Source organism: Aythya marila (genome assembly GCF_965140915.1).
Source record: "Aythya marila genome assembly, chromosome: 1".
In the NCBI taxonomy this organism is placed as follows: domain Eukaryota; kingdom Metazoa; phylum Chordata; class Aves; order Anseriformes; family Anatidae; genus Aythya; species Aythya marila.
The window spans coordinates 141294916-141321857 of record NC_139042.1 but is presented as its reverse complement, the minus strand read 5'-3'; the positions used below and the strand labels follow the sequence as shown (position 1 = coordinate 141321857).

The following is a 26942-nucleotide window of genomic DNA, read 5'->3' as shown; positions in this document are numbered from 1 at the left end:
AGGGAGCACAGCTGCACTTGGAGATGTGGGCACAGCAACATATGAAAGACGTGGCTGCACGCAGGTTTGGTACATGAACACGGTGTGGAGAAACAAAACTGCAAGCAGATGCTCACAGAATGGTGTTTTCATATCTTACTTACAAAAAATATTAAAAACCTACAAACAAAGGAGGAAGACAAAGAGGCTAAAGTGGAAGCTAAAAAGGAAAAGTTACCAGAGAAGCTTCAACCTGCCTTCAAAAAAGATCAGGTAACTTATAAACCACTGATTTAGATGTTGTAGGGAAACTTAAGAAAATAAATAAGGAACCTATAACTGAAAGTTGTTTGTTCAACAAAGTACTTAAACGTGCCTTACTTCAAGAACATGGGTAATCCTGCTGAAATAAATAGGGATGAAGCTACTTATGGTGCTTAACATTAAGTATATACTTAAGTGTTTTGTTCTTTTAGGGCCTTACAACCAAGACCTGTTTGTCTTAGAACAAATACTTCAGTTAAACTCAGGTCAGGCAATAATACAAGGATGGTTTGCACCTTAGGGATGAATTTTTCAACTAATCATCCTTCCCTGTTTTCCTCCCATTTACTGTGAACGTTTCCCCTATGACTGAGACCTACTCTTACCATAACAATAACAATAATCTAGGCCCTTTGGCCACCTGAATGCCTCAACTAATGATTTTCCCCCAAACTGCAATGTCCCATGATATAAACTGTGCATACCCAAGATTCTTCTTTTGTTTTAAAGAGAAATTCTACAAAATTTACTGCATTGCATTTCCACTGTAAACACAGGAGCTGGTGCCATGATGTTTTACTGTATGGTAAGTAAATAAGATTTGGGAACCATTTACTCTTCAGGTTACAGCTGACAAACAGGGAGCCAAGTTCCATTTTATGCAGCACCTGAGCTTTTGGGTCAATGTAGCAGGTATCAAAATGGCCCCTGATCCTGGCCAGACCTTGGGACTACTCATCTTCTTGCAGGTTTGCACCCGTTTAGGTTCAGCCAGCTCCACGTGGCTTAAAGGGAGCCACAGCACAGAGATTTAGTAACAGGCAGCTTGTTGCCAGTGCAGCTGCCTTGAGGTGCTGAGGGCTACACAGTGTCTGGTCCAGTGTCCTTAGTTGTAGGAAGGCAGCTTGATTAATTCAGAACATGCTGCAGAAGCTTAGCTTACCCTCAGAGAGAGGTGAGGGCAAATCATGTAACAAGGTTTTCTGTCCAGTTACCTGAGTTGACTGTGCATATTTTTGGTAAGGTACAGGAAAAAGCAAATAAAGTGATGAAGATGGTTAAAAGATTGGTTTCAAAATGAACAGGGAGAGAGACTGCCAATACTAAAATAACAGTCTAGAAAGGGAAAGAGTTAAATGAAGCCTAGGAGATACGTCAAAATAATGCTTAAAAAAATGAAATAGTCACTGTACCTGATTACCCTGATTGTGAAACCAGAGGAAGGAACTGTGCAGAAAATAAGGGATGGATTATATTAAAAGCTGTTCATATGATGGAATCAGCTTGTAATATTCACTGTTGCACACAATCATTGAATATTCCAAGTAAATGTAAAAAGTGGGCTGTAAATGTTTGACCGCAAATATTGATTTGGAGTGAGGAGTGCTTGAGACACAGTCATCCTGCTTACGTTTGTGTGGAGCTCGATCAGCACTCAGTGGTGCTCCTGTCATCCTTTTCAGCCATGCCTACAAGGCTGGATTCTTCCAGGAAACTGGCAAGACTTTTGAAAGTAACTTTTGATTTTAGTACCTTTTGGATGATCAAGGTGAGACAGTTTGAGAGAGTACCACTTTTGGTGCAATGCTGAATATGCATCCACTGAAAGGTTAAACTTTTACACGTGTATCAAGCTGAACATTCAACATGTTCTGCTCAGGTTTGAAAACCTCGGTTGTTGCTTCTTGGCTCTTGAATTAAAAATGACAGTCTCAGACTCCAAACAAAGTCAAGGTCAGGCTCCTATCTCCACTTCTTCCCCCCGTGCAAGAATGTATAAATTCAGTGAGGCTATTTTAGACACATATATGGAGTTAAGAGGATAGCATTATCCTCTTAGTAGTGAACAAGATTCTGAAGGAATACTTAACCAGATTTGCTTCCGCAATTGTGCAACACAAGTACATATCCTTTCTTAATGTGACCAAAATCTGGTCCTCAAAGCTCAGGTTTCGATCAAATTAGCAAACAAAATCTGTCTCCTTCTCTGAACTGCCCCACAATTTTGGGTTCTCAAAACTGGCCTGGAAAGTTCATAAGAACAAGCTTTCTCATGATGTGAGACTTCTGGTATTTCCTGCTTCCAGTTTGGCTAGACGTACCGCAATGGTTGCTTTTCTCATGGTATTTGGGTATAGTCGTTGGCTCTAAATGGATGCCCTAGACCCAGATGCCCACAGCTTTTAAGTCACCAAGAAACTGAGCCCAAGCAAGGAATAAAATTTGCCAAATGGCCCCAACCTCAGTAACTGATTCAGTGTTTTTTGAGTGTTCAAGTCCTAGATTTAGAAAACTTGATTCTCATATATAAATATATAAGCCTACCAGGAAAGAAGTAGCATGGAGAAAGATTAAAGTATAAATAAATTATGTTGAAAATTAGCTAAACATGCTTTTGGCCAGGTTTTTTTTTACTTGAGGGTCAAGATTTGAGAGACAGTGCAAACTGTGTTCAGTTCATGTAATGCCACCCATCCACTCCATCTGTAATCAGAGTAGTCCTTTTCACTAAATTCAGTGGGAGCTGAACTCATCTGTAATTCAGGGAAGCACTGATACAAGAGAAAATAATTTTCCTGTTGCCTTCCTCTGGAATGGGACATAATGGATTCAATTTCTTTGCTAATCAGTCACAGTTTTGGCATTAAAATTAGTAGGAAAAGTATTGGACATGAAAGCTGTGAAATGTTTGTGTTATATCTTGTTTTATTATCTTTTTGAATAAAGAAGCCAAACTGCAGTAATGATTTTCTCAAATGCACACATATTACCATAAATCCTACTGCCTTCTGAAATGATGTTTCTTAACCTATTAATTTTTAAACTATATTGTTTTAATATTAGTTTTCTCAGCAATTTCAATTAAGATGTAAGAGATATGACCTTCCCCAGTGGACTTCAATACATCAGGCAGCTGGAAGATTGGCTTTTTAATGAGACTTAGAAAGGTCTTGATGAAAATCTCAGCAAAGGAAATCCTATGCTCTCAAAATCCCAACACAGACATCCTGGCATTTGAAATCTTACAACAATCAACATCGTGGGTCTCCATATCACCCTGTCTGGGACTGAAGGTTTAAGAGATTGCCAACAGACAACAGAGATTTATTTATTTATTTATTTATTCACATGTCACTGGCTAGAATCTTGCCCAGATTTGGGAGCGCCCAAAAGACATTACTGTCCGACGGTATTCATTAGACTCAATGAATAGCACTGGTTGTCTCAGCACAGCTCCTAGAAAACAGAAAGACATTCCTTGAGGCAGCTAGCAATAATGGCCTTGTTTGCTAGTAGTCACGGCATCACAGCCAAAGAATGCACGGCCATGGAAACTGAACTCCCCTCTTGTCCATCAGGGCAGGGCTGCCAGGTCGTAGCTAGAGCCCATTGGCAGGAGCACATGGGGAATGTCTGCGCTGCTGCTGCCTGCTCTTGGGATAGAGCAAGCATCTCTGTGCCTTGTGTCCAGCATCACTCCCTGGTGTCAAACTTACTTAAGTAGTATGACCACCCAGCACTGACTTGTGGTGTGTGTCACCTCCGCATTGCCTGCTGTTGGCTTTTATCTCTAGGTGCAGTTTGGAACTCAAAAGCTGCTCAAAGCTGCTGTGTTGCAGACAGGACTGTTATGGTTATGGAAATTATTTTATTTTACTTAATATAGCAAATGGGATGGTGACAAGCTTTCAGGTAACAGAAGATTATTATTATTATGATTTTCTTGCTTGCCCGCTTCATCCAATATGGTACAGTTGGGAAAAAAAAAAAATAAAAAATTGTTTTTTTTTTTGTTTTCCTCTGCTGCTGTTGAAAGTTTATTTAGGCTGCTAGTCCAATTCATTTTCTTAGTGCTGTGCTGCAGAATGATCTGCATATATCCAAATAGCATGAACTTACCTTATCCAGCAAAGTTGGCAATTGATGAAGGTTACAAACTATTCTGTTGCTTCAATGCTCTAAACCTTGTACCAAGAATGTAACAACAGTCCTATTCCCAGAGGGCTTGCAGCCCAGGTTTGTCATAGGCTGCAGTGGAAGGGAGGAGGATTGGGATGCCTGAGGAAGGTGCAATTGTAGAGAGAAGTGATGTGGTAGCAAAGTCCCACAGCTGCAAAAAACTTTCACAGAAGACTGATGATTTTAGATGTTTTCATCTTGAATTCAGGTCAGGCAGACAAGGTGATGGATGATCACATTTTTGAGCTTTGCAGACTACTTCTTCCGTAAAGCACATATGCATTGTGAAGACAGTTACTTAGTTAATCGCTAAGATTAGTAAATCACTTGGTTAATACCAAGAAATTTGTGTTCCTTGACTGTTATTTATAATGACTCACTGTGACTTCTGTCCCTCCCCCCCTATGATTTACGGTATCTCCTGAGCAGGTAAAAGATGACAAGGATAAAGAAAAAGCACCCAAGGAGGAAATGAAAAGTGTCTGGGATCGTAAAAAGGGAGTTCCTGAACAAAAAGTACAGAATGGAGAACGTGAACTCACTTCCCCCAAACTTAAATCTACTGAGAATGCTTTTGGGTAAGTTCCAAGTGAGCATGGGGCTTGTTTATGCTAGAACAAAGCAGGGGGCCTTCTCAGGGGTCTCTCTTTAATGGCCTTGTGGCAGCTGTGAAGAAGACTTACACTGGCATCATGAGTGGAAGCTCTGGTGTTCACTGGGTGGTTAGGTTTGAATTAAGGTTGTTGGCCTGTTTTCTAATGGACTGCCATCCCTTTGTTACAGTGACAAAACAAGGTACAGATAGCAGATATAAATAGTACCTTGTGCCCTCAGTAGAGATGAGCAGCTATATTTCTCTGCTGGAATTTTCCTTCCTTGAGGGACTTTCAATTAGAATTTCATTCTAATATCTGCACAGAGGCCAGTAATGACCAGATTTTTCCAGATTTTGTAGTCTCTAATATTTTTAATCAGATCTCAACCTTAAATAACTCATTTTCCAATTATACATCTGCTTTTAATCAGACTGCATATCAGTACGAAGCACAATTCAATTGGTAACTCTTGATAGAACTTCTCTCTTGATTTCAAGGCAAACCTTCAAATTAGTGACTTATCTACAAAAGTGAGTTTTCAGTTAGATGAAAACCTCTCCTAGCCTATATATATATATATATATATGTCTTTTTAAAAGTTGCATTGTTATATATATATTTTTTTTTATTTTGAAGGAAACACTGGCCTTGTGGCTGTATTGGGAAATTCAGTGAAGGTAACAAATTGCTAAGGAAGTTTATTAAAAAGGGATTCTGCCTGCTAAAAGGAAGGGAATAAATGAAACAGAGCACAAATTCTTCCTTCTAGCAGAGAAACATGAGTTGGTTAGAAATTTTTTTTTTTTTTTTTTTTTTGCCTTCTGCACATCTCTTTCTCTTTTACATTGGCACAGGCAAAGAAAAGGTTAAACGCTCCAGGCATGCTTAGAAATTCATGTAGGTCAGATGGGTTTTGCTGTTATATCTCAGCATTCCCCTTGTGATTCTTCCGGGAAAACCAAACTTTCTCAAAATAAAATGCAGTTCATAAGGCCCTGGAGACACCCTGACCTAAGGCCAAAAGACAGAGGGAGTCAGGCAGCATGGAGATGGGATAGCAGGAAATGGGCCTTGCTTAGAACTGTCCTGCATCATGACTTGGGTCACATCATCAATAACACGAGAACGGTTTTCTAAAAATATTTTTGTTGTGTTTTCATTTGGTTCACTTCCTGTGGGAGACAGGACTTAGTGGCAACATGTAGATCTGTATTTCCACTCATTTTTTCTTCTCCTGTTTTTTTTCCACTCTTTCCCAAATGTGTGAAGAAGGGTGTCTAACCTAAGGCTTTCTTTGGAACTGTCTTCTTGTTTTTACATGAACACATCAGATACTCATTAGGAAGCATGTAACTTGGCTAACTCTCAATGGTGAGGATTGAGAATAAAATAGGGTAGTGAAGGCTAAAGAAAAATCTTATCTGCGTCTTGTTTGTCCATGTCAGCCAGAAAATTACTGAAAAAAAAATACATATATTTTACAGCTTCTCTTTCCCATCTCCCCTCCCACCTACCTTTCTCCCCATTCTTATGCAGGACTGGAAAAGTCCTAAATATGAAGTAACATGTTTTTCACATTGTTCTGACATTTTTGGCTCCCACAAATCACTACTTCCCTTTTCCTCCTTTTCTGAAAGCTGGCAACCAATTTCATTTCTTAGCACCAAAGAGGTACTTATGAAACTATTCCTCCACCCAGCATCTCAGTGCTAATTTCTCAATCTTGACAATAGGGAATGGAGATTCCCAGAATCTGTTGAAAACAGAGGATTTTGGGAGCTGGAGGAAAATACAGAGAATTACTGCCAGCTTATTGTTTCCTATTTCAGATTATGCGGAGCCAGTAGGGAAAGTCCTGTGTGCTGCATGAGAATAAAATGAGCTAGAAACTTAAATGATCTTCACTGTAAGAAGGACAAAACAGTCACCTGAGGTCTCCAAAGAAAAAAAATAAAATTAAGACTAGATTCTACTTTCGGCTTTTATGAGTTGAAGGTTGAGAGTAGTTGTTGATTTCTTTGAGGCCATCTGCACTGAAGTCAGTAAGGACTAACCTTTCTCATATACTGATATAAAACAGAGCAGTTATTTATTAAGAGAATCTGAGTAACTGGTATGTTCTTAGCTCTCTTAATTTTGAGTGCTGAGCATTTGCCCTTGCCAGTGATATCATTATACCTATCAAAGGTGACCTCTTTCACCATTTTGTAGATATGGCTGGGCTGACAACACTGAGTTTAGAGGGCAAGAGCAATAAATAAACAAACAAACAAATAATTAATTAATAAATTAGTTTCCTGGGATGTTTGTTACAGAGGTTGCAAGCCTGCAATGAAGCAGGAAAGCCTTAAAAAAAAAACAGATTTCTTGAGGGCTGCACAGGATAAATGAATTGGATCTTTAGAAATACTTGGTGCCCTATGGGGTTCATGGGTTGTTCTGGATTCTTGTGACCTCTGTGAACTAAATCAGAGGTATTTCAGGGTGAACACCCAAAAGTTTACCTCAAACCTCAAGTTTCGATCCTTGCTTTGTTTTTGAATAGTCTAAGTGAAATTTCAAATAAAGCTTCCAATGTTTTCTCACAATGTTTTAGTTATTTGTATATATGTTTTGTATTAAAAAAAGCACAAGGGTTCCTTTCTTTAAATAGGTGTCACTATCTGATGCAAGCCCCTATCAGTGACCCCTCACAACAACATGACTCTTATGGTGGAAGGTAACCTTCTGGTTCTACTTTCCTGGGTTAAGTAATTGCACTGCAAAAACACATTCAGGAATAGGACCTAGAGGAAAAAAAAAAAAAAAAAAAAAAAAAAGGATTGTGGTCAGGTGATGTTAGGGAAATATGTGCTATGTACCTAAAACTCTAGATTAGAAAATCAAGTGTGAAAGTGTCTTAGGGATACATAAATTCACAGATATCTGGGAGTTTTTTTTTTTTTTTTTTTTCCCATCAATTTTTGATGTTATATATAGAAAAGACTTCCTAAAACCAAATAAACACATTGCAAAATAAATGTCAGGTCTTACTACTTTGGTGTTGAACTTTCACAGATAAATTCCAACAGGTGAGATTCAAATCCCAGGGTCAGTTTGGTTATGCTGGCATTGTTTTTTAATAATACAATTCAAAAACCATGCATTCTACCCTGCTGCAGCTGAGTTTCATCCCAGTCAGTAAGACCATGTGGGGGCAGAGTAATCTGTGTTAGCAGATCCTATTGCAATATTGAAACTACAGATAATTCAGCTCCGATCCGACAACCTGTTCTATATGGTTAACCTTATGTAGATGAAGGATCCATCTGAATGAAGAGTACATTTACAGGACTGGGTGTTATTCACCAGACTGCAAATTTATATCATATTTGTTATTCATGTTGTCATCTCTAATCTCATCATCGCTAACAGTTATTATTTTTGTTGGAACACTTGATTTATACTGTCTCATGACATTAAATTCTGCAACACTCTGGCTCAGTTAATGAAGTCATTAATATCCAGCTTTTCTAAATGTCAACAGAACAGAGCAGAAAGTTCTTTAAAAAATCAGTAAGTACATTCCTTTTCTGTCCCTTGTCAATAGCACACTGATACCTCTGTGTTACCTATCTCCTTGTCAGCGGTAATACTAAACATGCTCAGGGAGCAGACATTTGACTAAACACTGTTGTGGTAACTGTTTAACTAGGTGATACTATCTGACTCTGTTGAAAGTATGCACTTTGCCTATACAAATACTTTTTTTTTTTTTCCTTGTATTCTTTCTGTCTGTCTGTCATATTAGAGCTGACTGGAAAACTTGTTTTTCTTCTGTGGAAGGGGTCGTCATTAATAAATTATTGCCAGTTCCTTAATTAAAGTCATACCTTCCCTGGAAACTTTCAGCAAAGATGAACCTTTCTATTCGTACAAGCTTGCTGAGTCCAAGTGATAGGTGCTTTAGATTAGGTAGGGACCTAACAGTTTTTAAAACTGTTGAAACTGTAGGAATCTCACCACTCTCATTTCCTTCTGTCTTCCTCAAGTGAAGTAACTGGTTCTGTTCCCAAAGATGCTTGTCATTTTCTAAAGGGATTATATAAAATATTTGCCTTTGAAAGCAAAGGGTTATGCATATTTTATAACACAGAATATAGGAGAGTATCTTTGCTCTATTTTTTAATTTTATTATTATTATTTTTTATATGTAAATTTGTCTCACTTAAAACCAGCAGAAAGGAATTAGTTATGGTTTTCCATTGCTTTGTTTTCTGCATAAAGTACAGTATACTTTTTGTAAGTGCTTCCTCTGTACAAAAACTACAAGGCAGAGATGTGAAACTTCAGTGGTTTACTGTATACCATGGAGATACTGATAAGATATGTCTTGCTAAAGTTACATGAGATGTTAAATATTTCAAGCTCATTAGCTGAGTTGTGATAAAACTGGAGGTGGCCTGCGTTCTCAGATAGAGTGGTACAGTCCCTGCTTTACAAGTACATGAGACTGCTTCCTCACTGGCAGCAGATAGGAGAGGTGTTCCTCCAAGTATCCCAGCCTACCTAGCTCCCAACAAAAATGCTTTGTGTTCAGTGTAGTTTACAAGGAGCAAAAGATCTTGTGAGGCAGTATCCTCATATTGCTGGTGAATGTGGGGCAGGGGGATGGCTCTGGCTAGGAAGGGAAAACCTGTGGTGCATTAACTTGCCTTTCATTTCTTTCCCAGCCGCTCCAACTTGAAGGGAACTGCGAATGCCCAGGAAGCAAAGTCAGGGTCCCAGGTAGAGGCTGGAAAGCGGCTAGATGACTTCGAGAAGCTGAAGGAGAAACAGCAGGAGGCAGCTGTGGAGCTGGATGAACTGAAGAAAAGGCGGGAGGAGCGCCGGAAAATCCTGGAGGAAGAGGAGCAGAAGAAGAAGCAGGAAGAAATTGAGAGAAAGGCCAGAGAGGAGGTAAGTGTAAAGTAAGACATATTGATCTCTGGTTTTAATCCCTTATTGTTACTACTTTGCTTCAATCAACCATGGATTAGATGGTAACTCTTTACAGCAGTGTCCATACAGACACCTTTTGGCAAAGAGGTCATTGGAGCTGGATGAGAATGTGTTTGTATTTAACAAAAGGGCAGAAGAAGGCCATAGGAGACTTGCACATAGGTGACAATGGAGTGTACAACAAGGAAGGCAAGACTAAACCCAAACCTGCAGGCTAAAGTGGGCTTCTCTTTCTTGGATGTGATATTGTTGGAGTACTGTGTGGGAATTTGCTGCCATGACTTTGCTTCAGGTTGTACATTTGCTTCAGGTGTCCCTGTCTGGGAGCTCTATTTGTATCATGTGCTCTTATGGTCACGTGTCAGGACATGGTCTGTTGCAGTTATTTCAAATATGCTACCAACATTAAAATTGCCCCATTTACCCTTCAGATGTAACTGCAAGTATGCCATGTTTGATATCAAACATGACCACATCACAGAGGTATTCTTGTGAGAACCTGAGGTAAAACATGCAGGGCACCAAGAAAAACTGCAGTCCTTGTCTCTCTCTGAGAAAAGACAAAGCTGTAGTAATGTCTTCATGAGCCAGGATGTCATCTACAGCAGTTGTAACTTTCTTATCTTGTTGGGTATGCAAGATTCTGGAGGCAGCGTTATAGCCACAGACTTCTTAGTTTATTTGCAGTCCTTTTGATGTAGCACAACTTGAATTACAAAGTGCATGGCAAAAATTTGTCTGCTGTAGATGAGCTGGAATGCTGATGTTATATATAGTTATGATGGGCAAGATCTCATTAGGAAGATATTCTTGTCTATTTAAATATCAAGTACCCAAGTACATCTGTTCGCTTATGCTTCCTCTGCCAAGGGACTCTATAAATAGATTTTCAAATCTCTGGTGCATCATTTAGGAATCTCACATGTTTGGAAAACAAATGGTGGAAGAATAATAATAGCATTAGCAGATGAATGCCAATTGCTTTAATATGGTATGCTCTTTATAGTACAATTCAATAGATGCTGAGATTGCCCAGTGACTTGCTGTATAACAGACCTTGCTAACCAGCACACACAGTGCTTGTACTTGGAGGGCTTCTGGTTTGACTTGTAGCTTATGAAGTAAAAACTCAAGTTATGTCTCTGGAGGGAAAATTATAAGCACTTCCTCTTCACTTTCGGGGCATCTTTTGAATTTTCCATGTGAAGTATTAACCTTGGCACATGTGTCAGAGCAGATGGAGAGAAGTACAATACAAAGGTGACACATGAGGGTACAGAGAAACTGAATCTGGGAAACGAAATGAGACCATGGGAGTTTATGTTTCTTACACCTGTTTAGACAAACTGGAGTCTGTGTAATCTGTTTGATTGACTGGTTCTCTTGTAAACCTGTTTGCATCAATACTCAGAGCACATCTAATTGTTCTTCCAAAATGTTTTTAATTGTGTGTACAACTACAAAAAATGATATTAGGCTTCTGAAATCCAGTTCATAATGAAAAAGCATTTTTATAAATGAGCTTTATTCTCTCTTTAAGCAACACTACATGACAATAAGGCTGGTGACTTCCCTGTGAGGAGAGACTAAAGTAACGGAATAGCTGTCTTCCTCACTTATTTAATAATACGATGAATTGACATCAGAATGTCTTTCTGATATAAGCTTTCATACAAGTCCCCAAACTAGCATAAGTCCCTGGCTAGCATAAATACCTGTTCTTAGAAAGTGTGCTAAATTTTTGCAGGACTACAAAGCCCTGTAATGGTGATGTAGTTTCTGAAAGAAGAAATAACCTTTATTATTTGTTTAGGAGGAAAAGAGGAGGATGAAGGAAGAAATTGAAAGGAGAAGGGCTGAAGCTGCTGAGAAACGTCAAAAGATGCCAGAAGATGGTGTATCTGAAGAAAAGAAACCATTTAAATGCTTCAGTCCTAAAGGTTCATCTCTCAAGGTAACCTCCCCACTAACTTCTATATAGTACCGAAAAAGTAATAGGAGCTGCAGTTCAAACCAATTGGTAAACACTGAAGCATTGCATAAATACTTAATATCAGACCTGGGCCAATGTTCTGAAATAGGCCTTTGCCTAAAACCTTCAGCTGAAAGACTTCATTCATTTGGATGACTCAACATTAGAGACCCTTTTTAAAATGGTCTGTCATGTCAGTTACCTGTTGTTGGTCAAGAATGTCCAAAAAGATTCTTTACCTTCAAGAGGAAGGATACTTAGAGTTGCATTACTGTGCTGATTTTCAATGTTAATTTATTATAGGACTGCTTTGTGAACTGGAGCAGAAAAGATCACACATAGAACATTCTCTTCTTTCACAATGCCACTCTCTTCTTCCACAATTACTTTCTTCCTTGCCAAATTACTTTGTCTTTAAGCATATTCAACCTAATCATCATTAATTGAAATTGTCCCATATGGTAGTTCTAGCTTATGTCTAAACCCTCCAAAACAACATCTAGAAACACTGGGATGGATTTTATTTTCTTACATGATATTAAAAACAACAACAACAACAAAACACCTTCTCTTGCTGCAGGAATTTCTAACTGGTCTTCTGAGGCCTATATTATTTCGGATGTCAGATAAATCAAATGACCTTTCGGCATGGAAAAGAAATCTTGGCCTCTCTGAAATTATTGGGAATTCTGTTTTGATATTTAGTCTAGTCACTTCCTCAACTCAAGCTAGAACTACAGATCTGTTAATCATATTCACCCATCTTTTCCTTTTTTCCTTGTGAGGCATTAGTCAGGTAAGAATCCAAAATGTCTGTCAAAAAATACCACTTAGTGGGCACTAGAAAGATAAAGAACCAGTCAGGACATTGTCAGGTAGGAGTTTATGTTGGGTCATGAAGGATATCTCCATGGGATTAAGAAGTGTGTGTCATAGGTGACAAGCTGCATTTAGTCAGAATGACATTTCTGCTCATACAGCTTGCTCTGAGCTTCAACCCTATACTGCTTTGGGTCCTGTTCCAGGTAATACAGTGGCCAAATGCTTTTGGCTAGACTTGGATTTGACTCCTCAGGCACATCTGAACCTGAAATTTGAGGACAGAATACATACAGCTGTAAACAATGATTGCCAAGTTGCTTCCCAACTCCCACCTGTTAGATAAACCTGGTCTTGCTATTTTGGTTGCAAAACATTATGTCAAGAATGGATAGTGTAATTGTACAGCTTCTTCCTAGTCCTCCTGAGAGGGCTTCTTTTTCTTCCTTCTGTCTGTTGAGATGCCTTTTATGACATACACTTGGAGCTTTAGTTCACAGATGACTCATAAGAAAGGAAATTATACTTGAGTATGCATAATAGCAAGATATAGATCATAATTTTGGGGAGAGTGGGACAAAACAGTGGATTTGGCAGGAGGTTAATAGGTTTCAGAGAGCTTTTGGACTGATGCTACTAAGTGTATTTTTAGAGGAAAGCTGGAATTTTCCAAATGTTAAACATTTGAGGTCTGATTTTTTATGATGATAATTGCTGCTGGTTTTATGACTTGTTAAGTAGAAGTTTTTTTTTGTTACAAAAACTAATCTATGCAACTCTGTACATATTTTTTCCCTTTTCTCTCAGTCTCTTTGAGAAATTGGTGATACTGTAGATATTTCGGTCTGGTGTCTGTGGGCAGCTAGAGCATACATATAATGCTGTCAAATCTTCACGCCCTAAAAAGTTTCTTGGCCTTCTGTGGTCAGTAGCTGAGAAGGCAATAATCTAGTTTTAAAAAACTGACACCAACTTTGAGCATTTAGAAGACGGTATCTATTGTCACCTTCTGTTTGGACAGAATTCTCATTTTGGCCTAGCCTGTTTGGTATACATTTCTCTCATTAGGCTATCATACAGTGACCAAGTTATCTTTTGACTGGTAAAGCATCTGGCACACATTTTGTTCCTTGATGAATGTATTATCTAGTTAGATATGTCATGAATCATGTGAGAAATATAAATACTCCATTGTCAGTGGAGAGTTGGAACTGATGATGAAAAAAGGAGTCACAGTATTGAAAGACCATATGATGCATGTGCACATTGTCTTCTCCTAAATCAGTCTGGCAAAGCATGCTCTCCCATCCCATTCTACCTCTTGCTCTCCCTAGTTTAGTTCACAAAAATGGTACTACAGTGAAAGAATGAGATTTTCTGCCCAGTCTTTATTGATTTTGCCTTTTAGACAGTTTCATTACTCATGTTTTTTTGGGAAGGAGTGATCATGACATCTTGAGCAACTGCTCCTAAATTTAATCAGGAGTAAACAGGGTATTTTGGTACCGATTCTCCTCTGCTGGTGGGGGTGAGCTCCCCCACTACAGAAATGCAAAAGCAGTTAGGTACTGAAGGGAGAAAGCAACAGCAGGTGGCCAGGGGCAGGTTATCTCCTGCTTTTGCTGCAGATATCTCCAGGGAAACATAGGCTGATGTGGCAACCAGCGCTCCCCACAAGGTGATGCTGACAGCTAAGACTGAAGCAGGACTTTTCAGGGCTTGAGATTTTTATTTGTACTTTTTCCTTGAAGACCTATCTTTTCCTATCTCAGTATTGCTTAATACTGGAGAACTGGAGCACTGACTGGAAAGAATTAGACTACACGCAATCAGTGCTTTCTAGGAGATGAGCTGCTCTTGTGGCAGATGGAAAACAAAGGAGTAAGGACAGGATTGTTAATGCTTGTTTTTTCCCCCTTTTTGCTGCTGTAGCAGCACCCTAGTCTGCCAGGTAAACTGGCATAAAATGGCCTGCTCTGCACAGATGCTGCTGACAACAGGAAAAAGCCTAACTGTGCTTACTTAATGAAGCAAAAGAGCGTGGGAGGCTCAGGAGAAGCCACTTTACTCCCAGGGACTACCACTCAGAATGGATTTTCACCAGGTTCTTCCACCTGTCAGGCATGAGGTGAAATTATAATAAAGGGATTTCTGTCTTTATACATATTTCCTCTTCCCTGTCTCCCTTGGCCCCATTTTTCTGAAAATAATTTTCACTACATCAGTTTAAGGCACTTTTTGTTGTTAATATCTAATACACAATTTAAAATTCCTAAGAATCATTTAAAAACTATCCATGAAACAAATGTTACTGGAAATATTTAAATGGTGCTTGTTTTCCAAATCATTGACTTTAACTGTGTATTAACTCATTCCTTTCATTCAGTTTCTGTTCTTGGAGGATGTACAGATGGAAGGAAGTGCATTTATGACTCCTACACTTTAAATGGATTTTTAATAAGCAACCATTTTTTTTTTGCACAATCAGCAAACCAAATATGTCTATATAATATTGCATATGGATAAATGTATATATATATATACACACACATATTTTTGTGTAGCATCTTGCTTATTTTACTCCTTGTGTGCTATCCCTATCGAGTAAGGCTGTGATTAGCTCTGAAACTCTGCTTGCTTTTTATTTGTGTCCACTGGTGGCTACTGCCATGAATCAGGCAGAGTACCTCTCAGCAGTATGTGCAACAGAGACCCTGGTGCATGTTGCTGCCTTGAAGGGATGCAGTTAAAAGGCTGTGTGTTCTTGTTGAGCTGATGCAGAGTTATCAGCTTTAACTCCTGTAGGCAGGAGCCAGCTCTCTGAGGCAGGAGGAGGAGGGTTTCATTTCATCTAATGTTACAAGCAGGACAGGTGTCCATCTCAGGATTTTGTTGTGCAGTGTAACTTCTTCAGTAGCTGAGAGAGTGAGGAGAGAGCGAGTCAGCCTTGATGGACAAGCAAGCCCACGCTCCCTAGAGTGAGGTGAGCTCCTCTGTCTCTCCACTGACTGTGGAGGGAATTAAAATGAGCAGTTTGGACTAAATGCTTAACTTACAAGCAACTAAGGTTAGGTGGGAGAGGTAAAGCCTGGAATCCTATGTTTTTTCTCTCTGTTCATAGTTTCATTAGCCACTGGCAGGTTGACTCGATGGGGTACATGTGTGTTTTATGTCAGAGGCTTTGGAAAGTATGCCATGCTGACAAAATATAATCCCAAGCTATTTTACAAGATTCTGTTAAAGAGAATATAGCAAAATAAGTTCTTTTTATTTCTTGATTTCTAGTTGAGGAAATAACCTTGTTTTTTTCTGATAACCACCTTGCTTTCTCTGTTTGTCTTACAGGTCTATTTTGTAATATTGTTTACTGTATGTGCCAAACATTTTAAACTATTTGCATGGACTTTGTGTGGAGTGCAGTGGATAAATAAATAATCTTTAAATGTTGCTGTGCAGTTTAAATGTATTTGACCTATATGTTGAATACATTTGTGTGTGCAGGTGTGTTTGCTCTGATTGTATGCAATGTGTTCTATTTGCTGTGTGCACAGTTTTGAGGCAGATGCTCTATAAAACAAATCCTTATATGTGTGGAAAATGTGTTATCCATCCCCCTGAGGCACGTGCTTCCTTGGGAAGAAGACCATGTTCAGCTCTGAGGGCTGCTTCCTAATTGCTCTCCTGTTTAACTTACTTTCTGGTTTGTTTCCCCACCCTCCTATTCTGAACAATCCCCAGCTTATTCCTGACACCACAGCAATTGCTCAGAGCATTTCTGTTTCCAGAGGGTAAGGAATAACTCCGCATCCTTTTACTTCAGCCCCAAGAACTCATATCCCCTTTTTCCCTGGCCTGTCCCCCCAGTGCCTATGCCAGCTGGGTTTTTGTGCTGTATAGAAATGCCTCTCCTTTCTGAATATAGGAAGGCTATGGAGTCTAGGGGTTAGCTTCTTTTAAACAGGTTTTAAGATGTGTCCCTTTTGTATGAGTTCAAGTGGAACCTGTGTTAATCTGAACTAGAAGATGCTGTTAAGTGAGTTATAGCATAGTTGCCTTGAGCCCTGGCTCTTTGGGATGTTCCTTATTGTTTGTCCTCACTGCCAGCCAGGGTTTCACTGATATAGTTGGGGGAATTGCCCCTTCAAACAGAGAACAGGAGAAACCAACAGCTCTTGTTGATATAATGCATCTTTCTGAGAACTGCTGGTTACCGTCCAGAAATCAGTGCTGTGGGAAACTCTTCTATATATAGAACTATAATGTAGTTGAGGAGAGGTGATGTGTTTTGCGTTAGCATCGTAAATTTGTTTAGTCACTTTTAATCAAATAACTTGCTTGTTTTGTGGCAACGCTGAGTATATTTCTTTATGGCAAAACTACCGTGTAAACTGTTGAGGATGGAAAAGGAAGAGAGAGCCCTAGATATGCACTCTGCTGCTGTGTTGTTAGGTTCCTGCCTGGTGTATTGCTGCCATCTTGTGAGAGTGAATTGAAACAGTTGGTACATATCCAAGCAAAGCCCATCTTTCTACTTAGGACTTCATTTAAATCTTTTATTGGCAACTAAAACTGTTAATGTAAATTGCTCTGTAAATTGTATATATTTGTTAGAGCTTTAGAGGTTCTTTTAAACTGGATGTGACACTAACTGGAGATCCTCCAGTTGTCTTATTTGGCAAATTCTGCACTGAAGTGAACTGCATGAGTTTTTGCTCCTATGGTCTGGAGAAATAAAACAAACATACTTGCCCTTTGATGGGGTTGGTGTGCAATTTAAAATTCTAATACAACTTTAATGCTAAAGGGCACAAAAGAGGACCATTTAAAGGAATAGCTGTCATTGCCTTAGCTTGAAGGCATGAACGCTGCAGCAGTCACTATTAAAGGGACTTGAAAATGGGCAACCCATACTGAGACTGGGGAATCCCCAGGACTCCAGCCAGGCTGATTAATAGTCATTTCTGTACCCTGGAGCTGCTTCTGTATTTTTAACACTTATGTGACACTACAGAGCCTGAGACAAGAAATGGAACAACGTAATGTGGAAGACACGTTAGGAAGTTGATTGTTTAGAGTATTCCTGACACAGAATACTCCCCTATCATGAAATGCTTTAAAAATTTATTCAGGGATGTATTCTTTTTTTTTTTTTTTTTTTTTTTTCCCCAAATTTTCAAGAGATTTTGCATAAGTCTTGTGATATGTTCATGATTCTTTTTACCTTCATGATTCTTTTCCCCTGTAAGCATTACAGTATTTTCCTATATGCAGAGCAGAAAATAGTGATGAAATGTAAGATACCACTTTTTATAATAACAGCTAGTAGATATTGGCTCAACGATGACCCTGCTGAATATCAGCAGAGTACAGTCTGATTTTTTTTTTTGGAGCTCAAATGAAATTGTTGGTGTCTTGAAAAAGCATGCATGAGGAAGGGTGCATAGCTGAGCTCCAAACTTGGCCTAGTCTGATATCTCAGCTCAGAAAAAACAGTAGTAAATTTGCTGTCTCCCTCAAGAGGCATATACTTGCTTTTGTGTGGGAGATGAGGGGAATTTGACAGCGATTTTGTGACTATCAACCTCTTTAATAAGATAAAATTATTCCATTTTTCTCCTTTCTGTATTGCTGATTTATTGTTACAAATAGAATACTGAAGAAATAAGCAGGATACAAACATTAATGCAGAAAATTATATCCACCCTTCTGCATATGTTGAATGACAGTTTCCCAAGTACAAAACCTATGTGTGTATTTGCAGTGATTTCTGTTGGAATCCATCTCTTTCAGACTGACTTTTTGACATATAAAATGATATTTAGCCTGGCCTTATACAGGCTGTGTGTGTACTACTTTTAACCTTACAGGTCTTGTCTCTTTCTCTTCTAGATAGAGGAACGGGCAGAATTTTTGAACAAATCCGCTCAGAAGAGGTAAAACAATAAAACAGATTGTAGACTCAGTCGAAACAACTATGTTTAATTGGAGGCAATATTAATTTCTTTCTCTCTCTCCTTTTTTTTTTTTTTCTTTTCTACTCCCTAAAGTGGTATGAAACCCACCCACACGACAGCAGTTGTCTCAAAGATTGACAGTAGACTTGAGCAATACACTAGTGCAGTTGTGGTAAGTTAATTCCAGGTCACAGTGACTTTAGTTACTAATGGCTTTGGGGTTTTAATAATCACCTTTTATTTCCCTGTTTAAAAATGTCAATGTTTTGATTTTTTTTTTCTCCACAAGCCGTTTCTAATGAGACTCTAAAAGGAAAATGCTTGAGGCATGCTGATAACCAACCTCCATATATATATATAACTCTACATGTAATCTCAGATTCATGTTTTCCCTTTCCCTACAAAATATACAGTCTGCTTTATAAGCCTAAAATAGCTCTTGAAGGATTCAGAAGACACTTTAGTGAATTAGGGAGTTAAGAAATGACAAAGAAAAAGAGGGGGAACAAAATAGAATTCAACCATAGGTTGACAACAGTCAAATATTTATGCTTTGAAACCAGAATTGAGAGCTTTTTCTTTCCATAGTTCAAGAAAAAGTAGTTTTTTGTTTGCTCATTTTTAAACTATTTTTATAAGTCAGTGAGTACAGGCAATGTGAAAGCCACTGGTTAATATAGTTGACATGGATTTGCAAGTGTAATGGCAATAAAATAATATTAAAAGTGATATTATCTCGATAGCTCATACAGGTTCCTACTCCCTTCAAATCTGTGTTACATAAAACGTACAAGAGTTTTGAAAAGAAAGAATAGACTGAGTTTGGCCTGGTGTTTTTGGTAACCATACAAGGGACGTACTGACAAAACCAAAAAGCAATAAAACAAAACAAAAAAGCTCCCCTCCCTAAAACAAAACAAAACAAAAAAACAAAAATGACAGCTAATTCCAAATATATTGCAATTGCTGAAATTTGCCTCTAGAATCCCAGGCTGTGAGGTTAACTTGTCTTGGGCAGATGGAATAAGTCTGATGCTGGTTGACAGCGCAGCCTTTCTCTCCTGCCTCTGGATTTGCTATATCCAGAGGCAGGAGAGAAATTTTCATTGCTATATCCATGAAAGAGACTTGCTTACAGGATTCAAGTGTTGTGACTTGAAGGAGGACAAAAAATAAGCCTTGGAGCAGTTGTGTGCAGAGCTGTGGTTTTCCAAGAGCTCTAGAAATGTAACAAATACAAAAATCTAAGCAGTTTTCATAGCCTGTCATATCAAGGGTGCCTGACCAACTGCAAATCAAGAAAAGGAGAATCTCAATGTCATCTCTTGAGCAGGGTCCCTTCTCTCCATCTGTACATGATCATTACTAGAACTTAGAACTACTGCATTCCTCAGCACTTCCCCAGAGCCAAACCACCCTGCAAGTCCAGCTTTTAATGCCAACCACCAACTGGTCTCAATTCTTCTGCAGGGCACAAAGGCTGCAAAACCAGCTAAGCCAGCAGCCTCTGACCTTCCTGTTCCAGCTGAGGGTGTCCGTAATATCAAGAGCATGTGGGAGAAAGGGAATGTTTTTTCATCACCTTCTGGGGGAACAGGCGCACCGAATAAGGTATGTATTTAATTTCACATGGTGATTATAAAGAATTATGGGTGTTATCTTGCAGTTCATGGTCTTATGAGTAAGCCTGGCTGCTTCCCTTGACATCACTGCTGAAGAATATCACAAAGCATCCCGAAATCCTCAGAAACCTGCAAAATGGCATGGCTGCAGTACTCAGTGTAATGGAAGAATTTAGTGACACACTGTGCTAACTTATGAGACATTCCAGAGTCACATCAGATATCTTAGACAAATATATCTGGCTAATTCAAGCTGGGTACAAAGAAATTCTTTGTGTAGGGAAAGACTCTTTCTAGGGGCAGAGTGGGATTAAACAGACAAGCTACTGATCTATTATAGGTCATGGATAGAAGCGTTTGTGAGACGTTTATCTATTCAACATAAATTCTTAAAACCACATTTCCTTTCTGTAAATTGATGGGCTCTGAGGAGGATTCATCATAGCTGAAAAAGCAAACCATAGATTGAAGAAGGATACTTACAGATAGGCAAGAAATTTCAATAATTTGTTCTAAGCTTTTAAAGATTTATTTTAATGATCGAAATTTTATGCCAGCTGACTTCTAGTTCTTTTTTTTTTTTTTAAAGTAATTTAACACAATAAAATTCTAGGCTTACTGGTACCCCTTCTTCTTTTAGGCTAAAGATTTTTTCTCCTTAGAGTTTGGGGTTATGACAGAAACAGCAGGTTTGTGTCTAAGGTTTATTTTTGGTTAGCACAAATATTAAAATGATTCTGTCAGATCACAGTTATCATTACTGAAAATTAAAGGGTACTAGTACTGTGTAATTCATAAGGATAATGTCTTCTGAGTAGGCAGGATAACTCTTAGCTAGGCATAACCTCAGTGAGGACTTGTGTATTAAACGCGGATTTGGCTTTGTTTTTAAATCCAAATCATGAAAAAATAGGGCAACAGCTATTCTGAAAGTCTTCTCATTATATTTTATTCTTTTGTAGGAAACTGCTGGACTGAAAGTTGGTGTCTCCAGTCGTATCAACGAATGGTTAACCAAGACCCCAGAGAGTAACAAATCATCTGCTCCAAAACCTTCTGTAAGTAAACCTGCAACAATCTGTTTGGTTGGTGGGTTATCTGCTGGGATGGAGGTGGTGATGGTACTTCCTTAGCCAACTGATGGTCTGTAGAGGAACCTTACTGCCCATCCTCTCTTGGAAGCTCTCAGAGGCCTTCTGCTAATTCTTGGGTAGGTGCAGGAACAGCTAGTTGTTTTCTGGGGAAGGCTGGGGATGAGGAACTGATGCTGTAAGTTTCCAAACTGGAGAATGTTAAGGCACCACTCATGGTGTAAATGATTCACCGTCTTTAGGATTGTATCACAGATCTGCTTTCCTCCCATATGCTTTAGTAGTTTGTTTCTGCCAGTTCACTTGCCCTTTATAAAAGGTGTAGCTTAGCATACGCTTTCTTAATTCATGTGCCTATTTATCTCAAAGAGAAGCTTGAAATTTGCAGCGTTGTCCCTCAAGTCAATATTTACTGGTGGCTACATGGAGATTGTGTCCTCATAGAAATAAATATAAAAAGAAAACAAGTAATTGTGGTAGATCTAGTTAATCACAAGTGCTGAAAACTAGCACAGCATCTACCTCCAGATTTTCTCTTTCTTCTAAGTTGCATCTTTTAGATAATGTAAAACTAACTTCTTATTTTCCCCTCAGAGAACTGTTTCTATCTATGTCTTCATTTCCCTCTTTCTCAATAGATTGTTCTTTCTTCTTTCAATATTTCTGCTTGAAGGAACCTGCCCTCCTCCTATTCTTTGCGGGTCTGTTTGCTAAGTTGGTCAGGTAAACCTATTCATAATTGACTCTGAAGAATGATATACATCTGTAATGTGTGTTTTTTACTTTTTACTTTTTTTTTTTTTTTTTCAATCAGGCTAAATCAAAGGGAAAACAAGATTTTCTTACTTACAAAATAACTCCTTACCCTCATCCTATTCCTATGCAATAAATAATAATTCATAGTTTTCCAGATCAGGCATTCAGACAGTCTACTGCTATTTTGCTATCTGCTTAACTCACTTTTTGAAGCACAGAAAAGGCTTAAAGTCTTAATGATATCTTTGGCTGAACTATAACATCACTGTTGTGTGCAAACACCTCTTGCAGAAATTAGACTTCTGTACCTCAGTGCGCATTTTTCTATCCCAAGTTATAAATTCTTGTGTGCAGAAGGCTACGTATCTATGCATGGCAAGAGCAAAATTCTGGGAACAATGCAGGACTTTCTGAAAAGGATGGTATTTATGTCCTAAATTGTTTTAAGAGTCTTTTGCTTAGTGTCCACAGGGGCAGATATCAATCCATCTATCCTTAAAAAGGTGCATTACTACTAGCCTAGCATACGTCTTCTGGATTTGTAGTCCTGCTTTTCCGCAAAGAAAAGTTTTAAATTTGTATATGGAGACTTTAAGCAAAATTCAATACACTTATTTGCAGATAATACTATTATTACTGTTAATATTTTTTGACTTTACCTTACGTAGTTGTTTTTTCCATGTCAGGTTAGTGATCGGTCCATGTTAAGGTTGTAAAAGATACAATGGAAATTCAAATAGATAGGACTGACTACAGTGTTAAATCCTGAAACTTTTTTTTAAGAATGTAGAGGAGGATCTGCTGTATTAAAGTCTGACACTTTTTTTTTTTTTTTTTTAATTAAATATGTTGATTCTGATCTAACATACCTGAGACAAGCTACCTTTGAATTCCTCCCTAACAGAAATACTATTTCTGAATTCTCTTTTTCCTCAAAAAAGGAACTTTTCCTATTGTCTAGGATGAATACAATAAATTATAGCCAGTCTGTGTAAAACCAAATAGATGCAGTAGGACTAGATTTTGTGTTAAAGCGTGTGTATGTGTGGAGTGATTCTGTGAGGTGTCATTCTGAATAACTTTATAATTGATAGAAAATGTAATATTTACAACTGGTAGATGGTCCTCAAATCTTCTTATGAGGAAGTCACATTCTAACTTTTCCTCTAGCAAGTTAAAATAAATCTGAACTAAAGTTGGTTTTTGTTCTCTGACATTAACTTAAAAATACAGGATTTAAGACCAGGAGATGTATCTGGCAAACGTAATCTCTGGGAGAAGCAATCAGTTGACAAGCCAGCAGCATCTTCTTCTAAGGTAACGCATCAGTGCATTCTTAAAAGATAGTATCTGTGTGTGAAGCTTTTTGCTGAGGGAAGGCACTGTTTGCCTTCATATGGTCAGTCATTTGGAATTAGGTCTCTGCATATCTTGTGTTACTAATATGCCTTTTCATATGCCTGTGTCACTAATACACCTTAATAAAAGGAAGTGCAATGAGGCACCAAACACCATGGACAGCATGTAACTTTTATTATTCCTATTTGGAAGAAGTTGTGTGTCGAATGCTGTCCTTTGCATGAAGATGACTTTTTTTTTCCCCCATGTTCAACTTTAATAACGGATTCTTACTTTTTCAAACAGGTAACAGCAGTGGGGAAAAAATCAGAGACTAATGGTAAGTAATTCTAATAATTCATCTGCACATTAAAAAGAAACTTTGGCACATTTTTGTACACACATTACAATTCTCAGTTTTTAAAATTCTACAGCTGTTAATGTTGGTACATGAAACCTTCACTCCCCTGCCGTTCACTTTTCCTAAGCTCCCTTGCAATATCACTAAAACATGACTGCTATTTTGAGAAATAAGCCTGAATCATCTGGCTAGGAGAACCAAGGATGCAATTTCCAGCAATGTTTGCAAATTCTGTTCTTTTGAAATCACTAGTTTGGGAAACACAACTTAGTTATATGTCAAGAAGTCTGCAAATTCACCCCCAGCTTGAGTGTGCTTCTTTAATTTTTGTTTTAATCTAAAACTTACCAAATAAAATCAATTAGAGGAAATATGTGCCTAATGACCAGTGGGGAAGAATGGAAATTTACTGATCAATTTAATAGCTTTAAGATGTCCTACAACATCCGTTGATGTTTTTCCCACTAGGAATGAGATGATCAAATGTAGAAAAACTATTTTTGTTTGTTTGTTTGTTTTTCCCGATTAATATTTGTACATGTTTTTTTTTTCACATTCATATGCAAGTCGAGTGCTGTGATATGCTTGTGGACTTTTTTGGGGTCAGTTTAGAGTCGCACAAGATGGAATTGACTTCCTACTCCTCCTTTTTTCCTTTTTCAAACTGAAGTGTTGGGAGAGGGGTGTTCAGGCTTGCTCAGTGTTAGCACAGCTCTGCTCCCATGGCAGGCGTTAGCGGCCATGCCATCATCACCCGCAGGAGCAGCCCCTGCTGAGTGGTTGAGATGCTGCCAAGCCTCTTCTCTGAGGCCGAGTGAGATGAGGGCTTCAGCAGAGGGCTTGCTGGAGAAGGCAGATGGATTTCAGTCTTACTGTGAACACGGAGTGCATGTGCCTAGCCCTGTAGCACTTTGTGTGGTAGCCACCCACCTGTGGTTTGGGAGAGGTGAGGCAGGGAGAGTGCTGCATGCAGCATCCACTGTCTTATTGTGGGAAGCTCCTGAGTTGCTACCCAGGGCTGCTGGAGGTGAGGAAGGTTTCATAGAGAAATCTGGAGGCAACCTCTGATCGAGCCCAATACAAGAGCACAGCAACATCCAGCTTGTGCCCTGCCTTCTCACATGCCACCTGTTAATCTAGAGTCATGCCCTCTCTATTTTAGAGATACATTTAGGTTATTTTAAGCCATCTTTAATCTTTCTTTCTCTCAGCAGGTTTGAGACAATTTGAGAAAGAACCATAGAAGGCTACTAAAGACGCTGGACCAATCAGTTGGGGGAAAAAAAAAGAAAAGGAAAAATACTAAATTGTTCTTTTTATATTTATGTTTATTTACCAAAATGTCTTTTTGCATTATCCCAGTTAAAACCATGTATATTAGCACTGTATTTAATAATCAGTCTAGACATTCATCATAATAGTACTGCCTTTGCACAAGAGCCTTTATTCCTAAAGAAACCCATGCTGTGAAATATATAGACTCTCCTACTGATAGTCATAACAAACTATATATCTGAACAGTGATTTCAACTGGCATAAGAGGTCAACCCAAAATTCATTTAAAGTGAAGTTGCTTGAGAAAGGTGTGCAGTAAACCTATAAAAACAATGGTTACTTTCGGAATACAGAAATCTTTCTTTCTGCACTTTAGACTAAGTCATGGAAGAAATATCTTTAGTTGACAATGTAATATTTTCTGTAAGTTGCCCATGTCATGAGAAATACTGCATCAATAACTTGTTTTAATTTTTTTTTTGTTTTATACTTTTTTTTTTAAGTATCAATTTTTCCATTCTAGTTTAAGTTAATACCTAAATTTGGATGATTATGTTAGCTGACAGCGGTACTGATATTTCTTTTTGTTGTTAGTGACTAGTAATTGATTGCAATTTAGAATATATACACACATAGCTTTACAAAGTTTAGCCTAAAGGCACTACTAACGGTAGAATGCTTTAATACGTGCTAGAGTATTATATTTAGTAATAAACATACATAATTAACCAGTATCACAGCTTAAAGAAGATAAAGACAAGATCACACACTTTTCTATAGTAAGATTTCTTAATTGCCATTAGAGGTATGGCGAGATAAGTATTAAAAAAATTTAAATGTCAATTGCCCAGTAATGGGTAATTAAAAAGAAAGTTATAGTTTTTAAAAGAGGAAAAGGTAATGGTATAGAGGGTCAAAAATAGGTCACTTGTATAAAACGTTGTAGTTTAATTTATATAAAACTACCATAATTAAAAAATAAAATAAAACTAAACACAGTTGGAGCTTGTTTTAAATGACTGTACACTAAATCTTGCCATTCATCAGTGCCGTGCACGAGGTCCACCCAAAATGAAGTAAGCCTCTATCTTTGTACTGCTTCTTCTTAACTCTCTCTCCTGAATATCTTATTTACAGATGTTTTGATTTGTATATAGTAAACACATGGCTATAAGACGTCAGCTTGGTTTGAATTTACATGCCATACAGTTTAGCATTTACATCCTACAGTGTATGGGTGGCATAAACTGAGCAACTGAAGTAGCCCCCAAGTGCGTTGTTAACAGCTTCATCGTGCATCAAAACTACCAGGCTCTCCCTTAACACTGCTTCCATCTCTTACAGCATCTGACTTCTTCCTGTAGAGAAGAATGGTATATTTTAACCCAAAGATGAGCTCCCCTGCTTGGCCAAAACATCTTGTTTACATATAGAGATGCACATAGTTATCTGTAAGGGGTGAAACTGTGCCTGACGTTGTCTATGCATTGTCATGTTTTTCGTTTGGGGGTTTTGTAAACACTCTTCTGAGTCTTTCAAATACATTTGATAGCTGCAATAAAAATGATTCATTCAAACAATGTATTCTGAAACTGCATCCACAATAAATGGAATATTTCCATCAGCAGCCCCCTGTTTGTTAATGACTAGGAATGAAACAGTTGTTGTGACTAGGATAGGAATCATGCTAAGGCTGTGTGAAATAACGTGTTGCTGCCACAAAGCTTGAAGGCTGTCTTTCTTGATGCACAGATAGCTAAACTCTAAAATCATCAGCTTTAACCTATGGATTCTCAAGAAAAAAAAATAAATATAAAAATCTTAGTTGTCATGCTTGTCAGTACAGGACAGGAGCTGGGCATCATCTGGATGTCAGCACACCCAACAAAGTCAGTTCTAACCTAGCAGCACAATTGTCTGTTCTCCTTGTTTGCAAAACTTTTTCTGTGAGAGCCATTAATGTTGTTTCTTCTGC

General features: G+C 38.3%; 1 protein-coding gene across 8 annotated transcripts in view; it reads left to right on the top strand.

Moving 5' to 3' along the window:
- Nucleotides 1-26591, top strand: part of CALD1 (caldesmon 1) — a 192529-nt gene extending 165938 nt beyond the window's left edge. For 7 of the 8 annotated variants that reach the window (XM_082773433.1, XM_082773432.1, XM_082773434.1 and 4 more), the window contains 10 exons: nucleotides 4633-4781; nucleotides 9512-9737; nucleotides 11593-11733; nucleotides 18460-18503; nucleotides 18618-18696; nucleotides 19995-20135; nucleotides 21109-21204; nucleotides 23227-23310; nucleotides 23638-23671; nucleotides 24904-26591. In XM_082773433.1, the coding sequence (XP_082629559.1) occupies nucleotides 4633-4781; nucleotides 9512-9737; nucleotides 11593-11733; nucleotides 18460-18503; nucleotides 18618-18696; nucleotides 19995-20135; nucleotides 21109-21204; nucleotides 23227-23310; nucleotides 23638-23671; nucleotides 24904-24935 (1026 nt within the window). In that variant the 3' untranslated portion in view covers nucleotides 24936-26591. The remainder of the gene's footprint in view (nucleotides 1-4632; nucleotides 4782-9511; nucleotides 9738-11592; nucleotides 11734-18459; nucleotides 18504-18617; nucleotides 18697-19994; nucleotides 20136-21108; nucleotides 21205-23226; nucleotides 23311-23637; nucleotides 23672-24903) is intronic. The other variant, XM_082773436.1, reaches the window with a different exon arrangement.
- The last annotated feature ends 351 nt before the right edge of the window (nucleotides 26592-26942 follow it).